General features: G+C 37.5%; 3 protein-coding genes across 4 annotated transcripts in view; 2 read left to right on the top strand and 1 right to left on the bottom strand.

Annotated features, from left to right (window-relative positions):
- Positions 1-1,008: 1,008 nt before the first annotated feature.
- Positions 1,009-2,121, top strand: LOC105694286 (protein lethal(2)essential for life-like). The gene has a single exon (XM_012414803.2). It carries the CDS (start codon positions 1,266-1,268, stop codon positions 1,926-1,928), a length of 663 nt encoding a protein of 220 aa, XP_012270226.1. The 5' UTR covers positions 1,009-1,265; the 3' UTR covers positions 1,929-2,121.
- Positions 2,122-5,501: 3,380 nt separating this feature from the next.
- Positions 5,502-6,461, top strand: LOC105694166 (protein lethal(2)essential for life). Its single transcript, XM_012414571.2, has 2 exons — positions 5,502-5,646; positions 5,733-6,461. The coding sequence occupies exon 2, from the start codon at positions 5,745-5,747 to the stop codon at positions 6,342-6,344; it is 600 nt and encodes a 199-aa protein (XP_012269994.1). The 5' UTR covers positions 5,502-5,646; positions 5,733-5,744; the 3' UTR covers positions 6,345-6,461.
- Positions 6,462-7,269: 808 nt separating this feature from the next.
- Positions 7,270-17,565, bottom strand: part of LOC105694165 (thyroid receptor-interacting protein 11) — a 50,240-nt gene continuing 39,944 nt past the window's right edge. For both annotated transcript variants that reach the window (XM_012414569.2, XM_012414570.2), the window contains 8 exons: positions 17,087-17,480; positions 13,569-16,592; positions 13,386-13,489; positions 13,202-13,301; positions 9,930-10,011; positions 9,597-9,786; positions 9,149-9,244; positions 7,270-8,978 (listed from right to left, as the gene is read on the bottom strand). In XM_012414569.2, the coding sequence (XP_012269992.1) occupies positions 8,826-8,978; positions 9,149-9,244; positions 9,597-9,786; positions 9,930-10,011; positions 13,202-13,301; positions 13,386-13,489; positions 13,569-16,592; positions 17,087-17,480 (4,143 nt within the window). In that variant the 3' untranslated portion in view covers positions 7,270-8,825. The remainder of the gene's footprint in view (positions 8,979-9,148; positions 9,245-9,596; positions 9,787-9,929; positions 10,012-13,201; positions 13,302-13,385; positions 13,490-13,568; positions 16,593-17,086; positions 17,481-17,565) is intronic.

The raw sequence follows: 17,565 nt of genomic DNA, 5'->3' as shown, positions 1-17,565 counted from the left end.
TACTACACGTTTAAATCTTAAAAAAAATTTAGTCTAGTTTGAATTAACACATTGCCATTGGAAATATTTAACATTCAGTGTGTCACTATAGAAATATCGTTTGGCGGACGCTATCAAAATTCGTTACAGGATCATTGAAAACACGTATTACTAAAAGATAAATTTTTTTCACCTTACGTTGCGGTTGCTTTTATTAATTTTTTTTTTAAACTGCTTATTTTTCGAGTGTTTTGAACGGAGGATCGCTTGCTTTCTCAGCTCTAATTCATAAAAAAATCATTAATACCAAAACTGCTTGTCGAATTCACAATCTTTAAATTTGTTATTTAAAAATGAGAACAGTAAAGTAATATATTGCAATTCAACATTTTTTCACTTTGTATCGTCGAAATTTGAAGTATAGAACCCGATGAAAAGATGATAAGATTAATAAACTGTAGAATCTAACATTAGAAATAAGTGGTCGAAACGATGCTCTTTCCCACGAGGTAGAATGATACAAAAAACGTCCGTAACCTCTCACGCCATGTTATATACTGTAAATGTATCCTCGCTTAGGGTAGGGTATTGCCGATATAAGAGCTCGCGTTGCATTATTTAAAAACTGGCTCCGCTTGGCGAGAGGGACGAGCGCGTCTTCGGCCATACAATACATAGTACTCCATTTTCTAACGTACCCTCGCGCGTCGGCGCAGTTTGCCAAGTCAAGCAACGCGAAGCGACAATGACCGAGGCCGCGGAGCGTCGATTCTAGATTGAGCCGTGGCTATGGTCTAGACATGACCTAGACGGTTAAACGCCCCTCCCGGTGTCATTATCCCCTCGCGGGAGCACTGCAGCGAGGGGGCCGGTCGGAGCGGCTGTGCTCAAGGTCGCTCGCGTATTCCGCAACGGCGACGTAAAACGGTGCAGCTCTACGAGGTGCGCGACGCTTCCAGACGATTCTCGGGGTTTCCGCACCTAGAAACCTCCACCGGCCGCCCCTCTCCCGCCGCCGGGTATATATAAGGCAGCGCGGGCACCGCGGCGCAGACTCGATTCAACAAGCGAGGCGATAGCGTTGCGCACTGCGTACGATAAAACCTTCTATTGCAAGGAATATTATCAACAATTATTGAACAGTTCCCTCCGAAGACGAAAACAGCCCAAGCGACTGCACCACGGTTTAAAGTTGACGCATTTTCGTCACGGATTGACGTGCCGGAGCAACGAGCGAGGTGAAGGACAACCCGGAGTTAGGCGAGGTTAGCCAACAACTGGAAAACATGTCACTGGTGCCGCTGCTGTTCTCCGACTGGTGGGAAGACCTGGACCGGCCTCATCGCCTGTTCGACCAGCACTTCGGTCTGCCGCTGAACCCCGAAGACCTCTTCGAGGACGCCGCTCCGAACAGTGCGGAGATTCTGCTTTACCGACCGCAGCGAAGGACGCGGAGGCGTTATCATCCGTTCCTGCAACACAAATCTCTGAGGAGAGGCCGCGGCGCTTCCACCGTGGACGCCCAAAAGGACAAGTTCCAGGTGACCCTGGATGTCCAGCAGTTCTCGCCGGAAGAGGTCACGGTCAAGGTCGTCGACAAGAACGTCGTCATCGAGGGCAAACACGAGGAGAAGGAGGACGAACACGGATGGATATCCAGGCAGTTTGTGAGGAAGTACATGATCCCCGAGCAATGCGACGTCGACAAGGTCGAGTCCAGCCTATCCTCCGATGGAGTTCTCACCGTCACCGCTCCCAGGAAGGAGGCCCTGAAAGGAGACACCGCGGAGAGACCTATCAAAATACAGTACACCGGCCAGCCCGCCGTTACTCATTACAACGGTCACGTGGAGAACGACGAAAGCCATAAGGAGGAGGCGCAGACGCAGCGGGATCAGACGCAACAGAGGACCCAAGGACAACGGGGAAAAAAGGCCGTTAAGACTTAAATTACATCATTTATTTTGTATCGTTCCTACATTCACCCTTAAACGCATCATGTACGTGCACCTTAAATACGCGTTGTCATGTTCCCGTTCTTGTTCGAAGTCGAGTTATAAAGCTAAAGCTTTCAGTACAAAAATTAGTTTGTAAGATTTTTGTACCGTATTTAGAGGTTAATAAACAGTATTGATAAGGTAATCAGGCGTTGACATTTCTATCGCTTATTAGTTTTATTACATGGACAATATTGCATTTCACGGTATTTCTTTCATGCGGTTGATTTCACGTCCCTTACGATGCGCTGAATTTTTTATACCAGATCGTTTTTTGGTAAATATTCTATTCCTGATATGGCGATGTGGGGGAGGGGGATGAAGCTCTTCACAATAGAAATTTAATTACAACTGAGTTTACCTATTTTGAACATTCGAGTAAAATCTTTTCACTGCTTTACGTCGGAGGTACAAATGTTATTTTTGTTTAACCATTAGAATATACGGAATATGCGTATTTCGGAAACATTCTTTTTTCCGGGATTTTGAAACATTTTTTAATTTGAAATTTGAAAATATTTCAAATAATTCTACTGTGTATTTTCTAGTATTAAGGTTAAATTATTTTCGAATTTATTAGATAAAGTTAGACAATTTTTGAGGGACCTCAAAGTCCTCGGCCCAATATTCTGAAAGCTAATACAGCCTTGTTTGGATATTTAAAGCATTTGCAATCGATGAACCGCAATAATTCAGTATATTTTAGGAAAGGTAAAAATACTTTAAGTTCCTTTGCAATGGTCCGTTATCTCCGGTCGACATGTCTTCAGAGGTCACTAAAGTCAATATTGGCAATTCGCCAGGGTCGACGCCAGCTACCGTTCCTATGAATCTTACATCACATGATTCAAAATGAAGAAAAGTGACTTAGGAGCTATTCCTGTCTGCCATCCGAAGGAAAGCATTACATAGGATCTATCTTTTAGAATTTTGAATTTTCTAGAACCTTCTAAAAAAATACAGAGTGAATTGAAATTCGAAAGCGTCCGAAAAAATTCTTTGAAAGAGCGATTATTTAGTTTCTGGGTTCTTGACGCCCACAACCTCGATATATTACCAAAGCATGAAAACGATCGTAACATAGAACGTCCTAGAATCGACCAGAAAATCTCCTAGAACTTTCTGGAACAAAAGCAGCACAGCTCAAGAATCTTCCAGAAGAGATAGAAGGGTTAACTTCCTAGGCCCTTCCAGAACAATCTGGTATGGACTTGTCGAGGCTTCGCACTCCTACAATCGATAAATGTGACGCTTCCTCGAACCTTTATGGCATCTTTTTATTCACTCTCTTCGAAAACCATGGTAATACTAAAAGAAAATTACTTAGTTTCATTAATGTTTACAGGCACACGTAACAGAAATTTACTTTTACTTCTGAAATTATTTGAATTACAGTTTATAATATTCTTAAGGATTTTTGGTAAATATTAATAGAGTCCCTTCCATATTTTCCTAGATGATGTTTCTGTAAATTAACGTTCTGTCTTAGAATTCATTCCTATAAAGGACAGGCGTATTGCCACCTGAACTAGGATCGATAATGTCCAGAATATTCGAGTTTAGCCAGAACCGACGGTACAACGATTTGTAGGGTCACTTTGAGTCGGATGAATACAAATAGTTCTATACGTGTATTACTGCCCTAGATTATACACGATCTAATCAGTCGTTGAACAAGCAGACGACTATCAATGGTTTATGCTGGACGAATGCCTGCAGTTATTATTTCAACTCACTTAATCCGACATTTTTATACATGTACGTGATGCGTAAAAGTGTTTTTTTTTCCAAATATAACAAGTTCTTTAACACGTTGATTGCACGTCACCCATATTCGGGTGTCATAGCAGTCAAATAAAATGCGCGTGGCAGTCAACGTGTTAAAAAGCTCATTGATTGTAATTAAACGCCGTGCAGAATGTGCTTCGATGTGTCTTTTCCGACTAAAATATTGTTGATGTTTAAGTAAGCTAAAAACAAATATTGAAATTATTGCAATGCTCTGTCCCTAAATCCCCCGTTTTAATTACATCGAGAATATGACGCAGAAAGCCTCTGAAATTCAAACTGCCTGTACGGACTGTAGCCCGCGCGCGCGTCAGTAATAGCGTGCCGAAAATACGTAACCCGAGCAACAGCTCGCCATATCAAACCGTCCAGAACGACATAGACCCTACTTAGGAATAAAATTCGTATTTCGGTATAATATAATCCTATCCTTATTACAGTATTATATAAAAATATATTGACACTACAGATTTCAAATTTTAGAAATATCAATTTTGACATTTGTATTATATAAATGTCACCGATAAAAAGGTTCATTTTAACCTGGAAGGAAGGAATCTTTTACATGTGTACGAAACATTATACACGTATTGTAACCAAATTCAGCGAGATTTTTTATTTTAAGTCATTAAGAATATTCTAGCACAGCTTATACACCTTGAACATTCTGAAAATTTATACATTAATATATATAGTTATACATCTACGATTTTCTGGAAACATCTATAACCGTTGGAATACCTACTGTAGAATCTTCTGGCTATGTGTAGAAGATACGATTTCTAGCTTACTTGAAACATTTGTAATGGATAGAAGAAAAACGATAACATTAGTGCAGAAATAATTTGTACACAGTACTTTCCGTCTTATTTATTTGAAATATTACTTTAAACCGACTTTAAATACGCAAGTAGATATTTCGAAATATCTGGTCGTTACGATATTTCCATCACTGTTCCACAATTTCTTGGAAACGATCGAACGAATGTAAATACAAAATATTTTGAAATATACAGGAAACTTCTTGTTACTGGGGGTTTCAGTATTTGACATTAACGGTCTTTTCTTGAAACTTGCAGAAAGTAACTGCATAGATTATAGAAATTTAACAGTTTTATAACTGAATCATAAAACGAATCAGATGTTAATTAATTTTTAATCGGGTGATCTATTTTTTTCTTAATTGTTGTAGAATAATGTAAAATAATGACAGTGGACGTTTCTGGAAACATCGTTGTTCGACGCATCTTGTTGAATCGAGAGCGTTCGACAGGAAAAGCGCGCATGCTTTTGAATTTCGAAGCGTAGATATTCGACAGAATATTCTGGCAGTGCCATTCATCGGTTTACTTGTGAGAAAAGAAGAATCATGATTATTTTGAAATGCTTATGTCAAAAAGGTCCTCAGATCTTTCAGAATTTATACTCTTGAAATATTTGCGTTGAAAGAGTGTAAACGCAGAGTGTCGGTAGTTAAAAGAACAGCCGTCGTTCTATTTGTTGGCGGTAGTTGGCCATTTTACGAATATTCGTGTTATTTAGAGAACGTCGGAAATGGCCGTTCAAGAATTTTGAGGTTAGAAGTGCGCTTGTCATTTTAGGTGCATCTCGAAGGCAGTGTTTTATAAGTCAAAAATGGACGAGCAGCGAATCTTATCGAAGTTTCTGTCAAGTTCGCGAGTAAACAAGGTTAGGAAGATTCTCGACGGCAGGAGGTATTGGCTCGAGTCGGTTGGCCTCTATATAAACGGCGCGGAGCGGACCTGAGCAACAGTTGAGAATAAGCGAGCGCAAGAGTAACGTTGGTTACGAGAGAACCTAATACTGCTTTTATTGTTTCGCTGAAGCGAAATCAAGTGTAAGAGAGGAAGAACATATTCCTGTAAGTTTTTGTTTTGCAAGAGTTGTGAAAAGACTTTTCGAGCAATTTGACAAAGAGTATTAAGTGTACCTTTTTATTTGTTACAGAAATCAGGCATCATGTCTCTGGTACCACTTCTTTTCTCTGACTGGTGGGAGGACTTGGATCGTCCCCATAGATTGCTTGATCAGAATTTTGGCTTGGGTCTCTACCCTGATCAGCTTTTGACTCCAAACATTCTGGAGCAGTATGTCTTCCCTGGAAGAGACCGAAGATACAGAAACCCTTTGACGTACTATCGACCCTGGGGTGACCTTTTGCGCAAGGGTGAAGGAGGTGCCTCCACTGTCAAGGCGGACAAGGACAAGTTCCAGGTCATCTTGGATGTCCAACAGTTCAAACCTGAGGAAATTAATGTTAAGGTCGTCGACAAGAGCGTTGTTGTAGAAGCTAAACACGAGGAGAAACAGGACGAACATGGTTGGATCTCCAGGCAGTTCGTTAGGAGGTACTTGATTCCAGAGCAGTGCGATCTTGAACAAATTACCTCCAACCTTTCTTCGGATGGAGTGTTGAGCATTACCGCCCCAAGAAAGGATACCGCCAAGCAGCAGAACGAGCGGTCGATTAAGATCGAACACACTGGCAAGCCAGCGATCCGGGAAAAGACTGAGAAAGAATCTAAGAAAGAAGAGGAGGGGAAGTGTGAAAAGAAATAGATTATCATGACCAGTATTTTTGCGTTTCTCATTATTCAATTTCATTTGTTATCTTACTTAGTCCTATAGTTGTATGAAATAGTTGATTTTTTTAAATAAATTTATTCTGCACATGAATCAATGTACAGTGTTTAATGGGTTTTTATTCAGTTTTCCTATCCTACTTCCTAGGTTGCCTGTACTCATAAAGTAATTTGATTTGTATTAAGTTAAATAGTATACTTTAATTTTGGTTTAAATTTCTATTTAAGAACATGTTCTTTTTGTAAATCTGATATATATTCTAGATGTGTTTTCAGTTTAACACTGTTGATTTAGGTAGTACTTGAGTATTTAAATTTAAAAGAGACATTAAATGGCATAATGGTCTTAAACGTTCACAAAAGAAGAGTAAAAGAGAGATATTATGTACATTATAACACTGAGAAAAAGATTAGTTGACAGAAACAAATATATATTATTGCATAAATCATATGTATTTGCAAGAAACAATTATTCTATTGAGAAGAAACATTGATGTTGCTTTAAAGCAATTGTCAATTTAAAATAAGTTTGTTTTCCCAATCTGACATTTCTTTAGACGTATTTGATCGCAGGATTCTGTTGTAATGCATATTTCTTTGAGTCAATCAACTTTATTTTGTCAATGTAGTTTGGATTTGATTGATTTATGAATTTAATGTACATGAATTAAATCTATTGAATCCCTTTTGTTGAGATCAAATGTTCAAACATTTCATACGATTATTGAAAGATACATTTAAAAGGATTTGAAGGACAATAATAATAATTTCGTGTGTGATATTCAAGGAGTAGGAAATAATCTGGATTTGCAGCTGACATAGACATTTTGAAACATTAGCTTGCAGCAATCAATATAAAATTTACAGACTCTGCAAATCCTATATACTTCTGTTAATAGATGTTTTACACGTGTATACAAAATCTTTATTTCTTGATTTTTGGAAATTTATGAAATAATCGAGTGCATGTTACACAATATAACGCAATCAATGATCTATCGTCAATTCAGACAATTAAGTTATACTCATTTGTACAATTTTATGAATCTTATTAGTTTAATATTTGTTTCCAGTAAAACGTCAGCCGGGATGGTAGCAAGACAACGCTAATCTCTAATTGCATTTAGTATTAATACAATGAATATTTTAACACAGGAATATGCAAACTTACCAATTAGAGTAATACAATCTGCAACAGAATTTACTCCAGTTATACATATTTCCAAGACTCCATATCTACAAATAGTTTTACTATACATAGTTTGGATATCCCTGTTTTTTTTAATACAAACTGTGTTTAATACAGGCATCTACATTGCTTAAGTAATCTTAAATAAGCGACTGTACTGCAATCAACCAGAACATAAAATATAAATCCCAAAGATGAAAATATTTTATTATAATATATGGAAGCAAAAATAAGAGTTAGGAATATATAAATTCTGTCTTAATATCTCGTCATTCTAGAATTATACATGAAGAAGCGCTGTGAATTGGAAAAATACTGATCTGTTTTTAGTGACATTTTTTAAATTACTCGCTTCTATGTCTGGAAAATGACTTGAAAAGGTGATATGATTAAATCCAAGTTAGCTCGGTTAACTCGAAAATTATATTAATTAATTTTTTGTAGTAGATTCAATTTCATTGTTTTGTAAAAGTATTCACAAGGCAAGCATTTGCCATCTGAAATTGGGCAAGTTAAAATAATCTCGTAAATTACTTATGATTTTTCACCTCGCAAGAGCTAAGTCTAACAAATATGTGACAAGTTCTATAATTCATATAGTATTTTATACATATATAAATATAACATCACATAAGCAGCAGTTAGACACAGGAAATGAAAAATGTTTTTGCCATTACTAAAGACTATTGAATTACACCAATATTAAGAAATATAAAATAAATTCGTAAAATTATCGAAACATATTATTGTATTCTGTAATTTGTAAGAAATTAGATTCCCGTAGGTAAGATAATAAATACTCGTCTCTGTATAGTACACATAAAATAAGCGCGAATTAGGATATGTACCTAACAGTGTTTCATTTTGTTGCTTAGTGGATATATTCATGTTTACAAAACGGATAATGGCGAACAATTTCATCTCCAAAAATATTTAGCTGCTGCTCATCCCTGCATACTGTCCATAACAACTTACAGTTTAATTTTATCATACAGATCCGTACATTACAAATGTTTGTTATGCGCCATAATTTGAGCAGGGTTATAGTTAGGTATAAAAAGCACTCATACGCGAGTTATATAGGAGTAACATCATTACTTATTCGTTGCCTCACAATCAATATCAGTAGTCTGCACAGTCGTAATCCTTAATTACAGTATTACCGTATTCGATCTCATTATATGTTCTGGACGACATTTTAATATGTCTACAGATTTCATGCCATATAAACCCTCTGTGCATAAATCATATCGTGAGGTCTCCTTAGTATCAACTATCTTTTAGGACTTCTTTCAAAATTGACCCACTGTTTCTGGCTGGAACGAAATCCGGAAATGTTGGAAGAGTGACGTTGGACAGCAAAATTGTGGAATGCGTGGATGACGTAGAATGTTGTCGACTGTGGCCAGATCGAGGCAAAGGCTGTGGACATATGCAAACTTACTCGTTAAATTTGTCATATAATTTTGTCTATATCATGTGTAATATTTTTAGAGAAAAATAATGGATCTTGTTGTAATATACTCCGTTTTAAATTCCGCCAATGAGGTTTGCTTCTAAATTTCATATGTTAAGTTAGGAATATTATTTACCGCAGGTGCTAGTGGTAGAGCTGGTACTTGAGATTTTGGTTTCGATTCACTTTCTAGAAATCTAACAAAGGCAGCTGACAGTGAGACTTCTTGATCCTGAAACCATACATTCATTAGAATCTTACTAATTTCAACCTACAGCATATTTTAACCGTGTTTTTATCTGAATTTTCATATTAACACTCAGTTTAAGCAGCAACATGTATTGCTCGTTAAAGACAGTGATGTTAGTTAATTGCTCTTTCAATAAACTTACGTGCACTTTTTCGAGCTGGTAATGAGGCAGGATAACAGAAAATTAATACAAGTTAAGTGAAAGATTGTATAAAATTTCGCTTCTTGTTATTATTTTCAAAAAGACTTCTAGATTATGTTCTACTATCAATGAACCTTCATAATAGAACAGTAGGTATCAATGAATATCCTCAAAAAGATGAAATTTGTTTACCTTAGTTGAAGGTCCTGCACCGCTAAGCAATCCGGAAAACCATCCTGTACCAGAAACGGGACCATTCAACCCGATTTTGTCTCTTTCCGAATCATTGAAATCCAAAACGGTTGCAAAGACTCGAAGGACAGATGATTTATCAGTGGTTGGTGAGCATATGTAACCCAGTAAAAGATTCTTAACGAGAGACCTGAAACCGTTAACAAAAGTAAATACAATAATACGGGAACATGTAATAAGGTTTAATTTGTAAAAGCAATTGCAAGAACATGCACTGTTTCGAAATGGCAAGAAAATAGCATTAATAAGAGAAACGTATAATAATGAACGAACTTATCAACTTTTCCCTCTCCGTTTCGATTGGCCTCTTGTATCCTTTCCTCAGCCGTGTTAACAATCTCTGACAACCTTGCCACTAAAACAATAATAAAGTTAAAATTATCCCGGGAATTAGTTTTTATGGTTCCAAGACGTTATTTTCGATTACTTTTTGCAAATATTAAACCTGACGGTAATTAATATCGCTTTACAATTGCGCCCATTTGGATCAGGTAACGCCAACATAAAATTCTTCGATTCCAATGGGGACACAAATATTATTTATACTTAACATTGGTACAATTAAAATGCACTTCGCATAATTTTTCTAAATGCTGACTTGAGATCATTGCGATTTGTTCAACAGACGTTTTAGGCATACCATGTCATACCAAGTAATTAATGATATCAAAATTCTAGAATTTCAGACGATACGTTCGGACCCTTTTCAGGCAACTATAAAACTATATAAATCATTAAATTTATGACGCAAACTAATGATGGATGCGATAAATCATAGGGATGCACGAGACTTGGTAAAAGATACGAGTAAGGAAATAATCCAAAGTGAAACTCTTACTATCTAGCCAGTGTAGGTTTTGCATAATTTCGTTCCTGTGTCGAAGGTTCGGCAGGCTGGCAGGTCAAAAAGACACGAGCGCAAGTATGACACAAGTACTGGTTGTTACGATACCACACCAGTACCTGATGTAATACTCACACCCATGTCCTAATCGTTCATGCTGCATTCTTCCTTTATCATGCCATTCTAACGAACTAAGGGTTTACTCATGCCGCCAAAAATAACTCCGTGACGATCTAAGTACTATCAATACCTTTAAAACGCTCAAGCTGATACAAATCGTGTGATGCATCACCTGATTTTATTACAAGCCAACCAATTTCAAGGCGATACATAGATGAAAGACCTCAGTTATTGACCCTTCACTTAGAAAAAACATTTAGTCGACATGTTTCTATCTTTTCGGATTATTTTTTGTTTATTATTTATTCAATGTCAATAACTTTAAGTTTCATTCTATTTACAATGGCAATCAGGTGATGCTCAGGTATTGCGGGCAGCATTTGTTAAATAAAAGTGGAAATGCTAAATTAAACCTGTATTTGTAGGGTATGGGTAGCGGGTGGGAAATCCCACGAGGTAATATGAGCCTTTGTAACTTATACGCTCACAGTTACCGCATGAGATTACCCACACTGACACTACCAAGTATTCTTTCGTTTTTGTTTCCTACGCAGAGGTATCGTTCGCCTCGTGTAGAGTTATCTCTAGTATGTAAATATACAGGATAGAATTACAGTATCAAGCTATTTTTCGTTACGCTGTAAACGCCTCGAGGTAATTCTAACCATTTCGATATTTTCTAACAAATGGCTAAATGAATAAAGCGAAAAGTATAATCGAGATCAAAGCGATATATTTCTGAACGGGAATGTAAAAATTAATACCGATTGTATCAATTTTCTTGATATGAAAACTTCTTTTTTTATGTCAAGAAAATGACCGAAACCATTCTGATTATGAATAAAAATAAAAAGATAGGGTCCACTATTTCGGATATTACTCATTGAGCGAATGAAACAATGATTTTAATGTTAAGTAAAGCAATGACCAAATACGTTTTTAATGATTTTAAAAATAATCGTATTAAATCGGGTAACTAAGTAAGGAGTATAATAATGAGGTGCCATTTAAATCATGCACATTACTGAATAATTTAGCAAACACGTAACATCAAATGTAATGTCGATATAACGTATAACATATCTTTCTGCATATTTACACGTATGTATGTATCACGTATATTTATGACTTATATATTGCATTGTTGTACAAAAAAAAATATGTAATGAACGTTATTTTAAGTTGTAATATTTTACTTGAAGGTGTTGAACATTTTACGTACTTTTACATATCGAGCTGACCTTACATAAAATATTACGTGTCTAGTGAACCACCCTGTTATTACGTATAAAATACTCTCGTGACTTCTTGTTTCTTAGGTATTATCGTTACTGTCGTTAAAAATATTATAAAACCGAAATTATATTTTTTACAAGTGCCGAGGTAGTGCACGGGATACCCTTTGAACCATTACGACGCGCCATTGGGTACAGGGGAATGCGAAACTCTTAGGTAAACTATCATTTAATTTGAACAGATTTGCACGTGAAACTATTTGCAGAGGCTGTTTTAAGGTTCTATTTTCAAAAAACGATCGTCTCATGCAGAAGCCGATTTAAATTACGAAGAATCGGTTTCGATGGACGACGACTCAAGGATTATGATGCTAACCTTTGTCTGAACTTTTACACTACTCTGAAGGAACATGTACCATATGCCGTTGTAACGAATGGAAATGAAAAACAAAACCAGCACCAATGGCAATGCATGAGCCAGTCGAGATGCGATTTAGCGTGCAAAGGCGACGGGCCGGTTCGTAGCCGGATACCAGCAAGAATCCTGGGCTACTGTCACAAACCCAGAATTACCAGCTGATATTTGACTACGCCACCAGATTGTGTGAGCGCTTGTTTTTGCAGATTAGTCACAGCTCACAGTCAAACTGATGCTTATAAATAATGTCATTTAATCAACATACTTCCATGATACCGACATTCTTAGAGTTATCTATAAAATAACATAGCGGATAACTTACGGAGAGACCCCGGTGAAAATAACGTTATTTTAATATTTCTCACTTGTACTAACGTGACGTTCAAGGAGTAGGATAATATTAATGCGGTGCATATATAATCTTTATGTGAATTTTTAAATACAAGATTTTTATTTATCCGGTCTCTTTGGAGATATTTGTTAAATTCTCCAAGGTCTTTCCATAAATAACAATTTTTCGCGCAGTTTAAAGTTCCTATCATTCAAAGGCTTACTACTTTTCAACGTTAAATTAGCATATGTATGAGTTAGCAAAGTAGAGTGATCGTATGTACGAATATACATATAAAGGCATGAGCCGATAAATAATGATTCGCATAGCTTTCTTAACGCAATACTAATATACCTGTTTATGTAATAGTTTTCACATTTCCAGGCTGTTACAATATCTAAAGTCGCTTGACCGTGTCCATTACGTACTGGTTATAATAAAAAGGGTAATCGGGAAGCATAACAGAAATTGTGTTTTCATTCGAATCAGAACATTTTTAGTGTGAATTCACGTTGCAACATTGAATTAAGAAATCATGCGAAAGGTGTATATCAAAATGCAGCCAAAAAAGGTGCGTAGTAACTGGTTGCAATTTACCTTCTTGAGTTAAATGCTCGATCCGTTCGTCCTTCTTGTCTAATTGTTCACTAAGTCTGGAGGCTGCTTGTAAGCACTCTTTGGCGTCAGCCAATTGATCCTGTTTAAAGGTATGTAATATAAATAATAATTTGTCAATCTCTGCATTCGATTTCCGCAGTTAATTATGTATATGTGAACGTACCTTCAAGTTCGTGACTTCATTCATCAGTTCTTCCTCTTTTCTATAAGACTCATGAAGTTGATTTCGGATCTTTTCCGTAGCAATTTGTATATCCTTCTCTTTGTCTGCAATACATAATCGTTCAAATATTTTACAACAAAGTAGGAAAAAATATAAAATGGTAAAAGTATTTGAAGAAAGTACCTCTTTGAAACTGTTCCAGTACGAGCTGCAAGTTGGTCAGCGAGGCAGTATGAGACAAGACTTTGTCTTCGGCTACTGCCAATTTACCTTGTATATCATCCCTCTGCTTAACTATCAGAGCCATTTGTTGCTGCAACGTTTCAAGCTGCTGATTCGCTCTGATGCTTGCCGATGTGTAAACGGTTGAGCTATTCTTCGCCCTTTCCTCGGCTTGCGCCAATTTCGCTTCGAGTTGCTTCCGCGTGTCTTCGGCTTGTAAAGCTTCTTCCGTATAACTGGCTTCCATTTCCATCAAGTGAGCTCTAAGTCTTTCCAGTTCTTTTGCCGCGTTCGTCTCTTTACTTTGACTCTCCATCAGTTGACTCTGCATCATCCTATTATTGGATTGTTCTTGAATCAGCGCAGCTTCCAATGCGTTGGCCTTCTCATCCAAAATTCCAAATTTCGCGAGCTGAGCCGCATGCTCCGCGATGTTGCAATACTCTCCATAATTGTTCGACTCTTCGAAGTTCTTCAATCTCTGTCGAACCACTTGCAGCTCATTTTCCGCCCATAGAATCTTAGCTTCCTTCTCTTTGATCAAAGACAAATTTGCTTCGTGTTCGGCCGCTAGTTTATGAAGCGCAATATTCTGTTCGTTTACCGTTTGATTTAATCGTTGAATCTCATTGTGGTATTGCAAGCTTTCGTCATGCTTCGCTTGTATGAGCTTTACGAGTTCGTCCCTTTCGTTCTTAAGAGAGTTAAACAGTTCTACCTCGCCGTTAGGAATGTTACAGGAAAGGGCATTTGATTTTAAGTTTTCTATTTCGTGATCTTTCTCTCTTACGAGTTGCGACAGATTTTCAATTGTCTCTCGGGCCATTACCGAGGACTCTTTGTTGCTTTCCATTAATGTATTCAATTTGTGCTGTTCGTCCGCTATCGAAGTCATCAGTTTACTATTATCAGCTTTTAACATAGAATTCTCCCTCATTTTTTCTTCCAAAACTTCTAAGATTTGTTGCTTCTCGTTATCGGAGATTTTAACCTCCGAAAGAGTTTCCGATTTTTTCTTTTCGGATCGTAAGCCTTCCAATTCAGCTTCCAATTCGCCGCATTTGCTCTCGGCAATTTGCAGTTTTTCTTCAACATTTTTTATGTGCTTCAGCTGTTTCTCGAGTTTGGTACAATTTTCTCTTAGTGTTGCTACTTCTGCTTCTTCAACGCGTAGAGAAGATAATTCCTTTTTCAGTCTCTCACATTCGTCTTCTGCTTCATGATATCTCTTTTTGACAGACTGCAATTCATTTTCTAGTTCAGCATTGGTATTTTTGATTGCTTCGTTCTCAACGTGTAAATCCTGAACATGGGATTTGGAATCGGATAAGTCATGCTTTATTCGGTTGCAGTCATCTTCTGTCAATCTAAGCCTCTCTTCAGTAGATTGCAATGTCTGCTCGAGTTCTACTGCAGCATTAGCGTTCATGCGTAAAGTTTTATTTTCGACTTCTAATTCCCCGATCCGTGATGCGGAGTGAGACAAGTCGGATTCCAATTTCGTTAATTTTTCTTTCGTCTTTTGTAACTTATGTAACGTATTTTGTAACTCGGTTTTATTGTTACTTAATTCTTTTTTCAACTCTTCGTGTTCCTGCTGAAGTAGATCCATTTCTGTTGTCAAGAGTTCCGTCTTCTCCCTGGCTTCGTTCCGACTAATTGTCAGCTGTTCGTACAATGATTCGATTTCTCGAGTTAACGTTTGATTTTCTTGCAACAGTTTATCTGATTCATCAAACGCTTTGTCTAGTTCAGTTCTCATTTTCGCAATATCGTATTCTAGGTCGTTTTTATCACGATTCGCTATTTCCAATTGTTCTCGTAACTCGATAACTTCTTTCGTATCATTTGATTCGTTTAGTGCGATCAACTGAGCTTTCAGACTATCCCTTTCGTGCGTTAGCATTTCTTTTTCCATTTCATGTTTCGATTCTTGCATTTCGGAAAGCATTGTCTCAAGTCTTTTGCCATTTGAAACCGACGATTTCAATTCTCGGCGAACATTGTCAAGATCCAATTTGAGTTCCTCGATTAATTCTATGTTATCGTCCAAGCCCTTGCACTTCTCCATTGACATTCTCAGTTGATCCTGCATCTGCTTCTCCGAATTTTCTAACTGATCGATTTTCTTCCGCAATTCGGTATTTTCCTCCAGCGATACGTGCAGTCGACGACTGAGATCCTCCATGGTGTTTTCATTGCTTTCAACATTTTTCGAAACTCCTTCTAACTGCTGCTTAGCTATATCCAATTGTTGTTTTGTATTCCTCACTTCTGCCTCCAAATTCTCCTGGTTTCTCAGCGAACTCTCCATACTATGTGTACTGGTGATCAGTTCCGTATTTTTTTGGCGCAGGCTAATATTCTCATCCTGAAGACGTTTAATATCTTCGCTCAAAGACTCCGTTTCTGATTCCAAAGAAGCGACTCGTTCTTCGCTCGCTTCCGGTATCGATGGAAGGTTGGTTTTTAAATGCTGAATTTCTAGCAGCAGTGACTCAATATTAGTCTGCATGTCATCGCATTCCAATTGCAAAGCATCCTTTATTTCCGCAGACTGCTTTAATTCTCTAGTGAGTTCGGTAACTTTCCTTTCGAGAACATCCTTTTTCCATTTTTCATCGACGAGACTTTTTGCAATCGCTTCAAAGAACGTTTGATGCGACTCACTTTCCAAGGGATAGTCCTTGAGGATTTCTCTCACCTTTTTGACCACATCGGGGAATCCTATGTTCTCGTTCTCTCTATCTACATCTTTTTGTTCAGTTTGAACATCTGCATGTTTATTGTTGGTTTCTTCAGTCTGTGAGGACTGACTTATCGTCTTTTGCTTCGCAGTTGTATTGTTGGTGGTCTCTTCCAGTTTGGCCTGCAAGGCTTTCACTTTATTCTGAGCCGTGTTGCTCTCCACGTAGAGATCCTCGTACGCTTTCTGAAGGTACTGATGCTTCTTCTGTAATTCCTCTTTTACGGACAGAACTTTCGCTGAAATGAATAAACACAGCGTTAGAAATCGCCGAAGTACTCCTTTCAAAGCCAAAAGCAGATAATGTACACGCCACTGCATGTAGGTCGTATGAACGGATTGTCGCTTATTGCGGTGATAAGGAATACGGTGAAGTAATGCAACGCAATGCATTCTCATTCCGCGGCACACAATACTTCTTAAGAAAAAAGAATGGTTGTTATTACCGACTGTCGTAATGTCTGAAACCGCAGGAATTTTCATGTATAATACACGCGAATGATAATGTTCATAACGTATTCCTTTGTGAACAGTAACGTTCGGTACAGCGAACGCGTATTTATAATATACGGTTTGCATCGACAAAGGAATAAAAAGGCAATATGAGTCTTTACCGAAACAGAGGCTCTAAAACTAGGTAACATTAAACAAATATTATTGAATCCAATCTTGAAGTTTCAGGAATTTAAATTAACGAGCCCTACAATCCGTACAATTTCAGGATTCAATTTACCAATGGACTCTGCGCTCTGTTGATCCAGTTCCTCGATATTGGTGGACAGATTTTTATTTTCTTCCTCAAGTTCAGTGATTTTCCTTTTCAATTCCAGCACTTCCCCTGGATCTGCCACTCCTTCGTTGAAAAAGTTTCCGTCGTAGCTTGGTCTCAAAGGCACGGATTCAAATTTGTCTTCGCTTAGTTTCTCGCCATTTTTCTCACTGTTTGATTTCTGGTGATGGTGGTAGGAGTCCAGTTTTTTAGCTTCCGTTTCAAGAGCCTTAAGAGCTCCTCTTATTAGATCGAGTTGTTCAACAGATCCCAATTTGGAAATCACAGTTTTAAAGTCATTAACTAGAACAGCTTCATCTAATTGGATACGCTTCAGGTTCCTTTCCATTTCACGATTCTAAAATACGATAGTTTGTGTAATTTTTTTCAGACGTGGTAAAATGTACTCGTACTTAATTTTAATATTTCACATAGGTATATCA

The sequence above is a fragment of the Orussus abietinus genome, unplaced genomic scaffold (assembly GCF_000612105.2).
Source record: "Orussus abietinus isolate OABI.00-Male unplaced genomic scaffold, Oabi_2.0 scaffold52, whole genome shotgun sequence".
In the NCBI taxonomy this organism is placed as follows: domain Eukaryota; kingdom Metazoa; phylum Arthropoda; class Insecta; order Hymenoptera; family Orussidae; genus Orussus; species Orussus abietinus.
The sequence above is the reverse complement of the archived record's forward strand: the minus strand, read 5'-3'. Positions and strand labels throughout refer to the sequence as shown.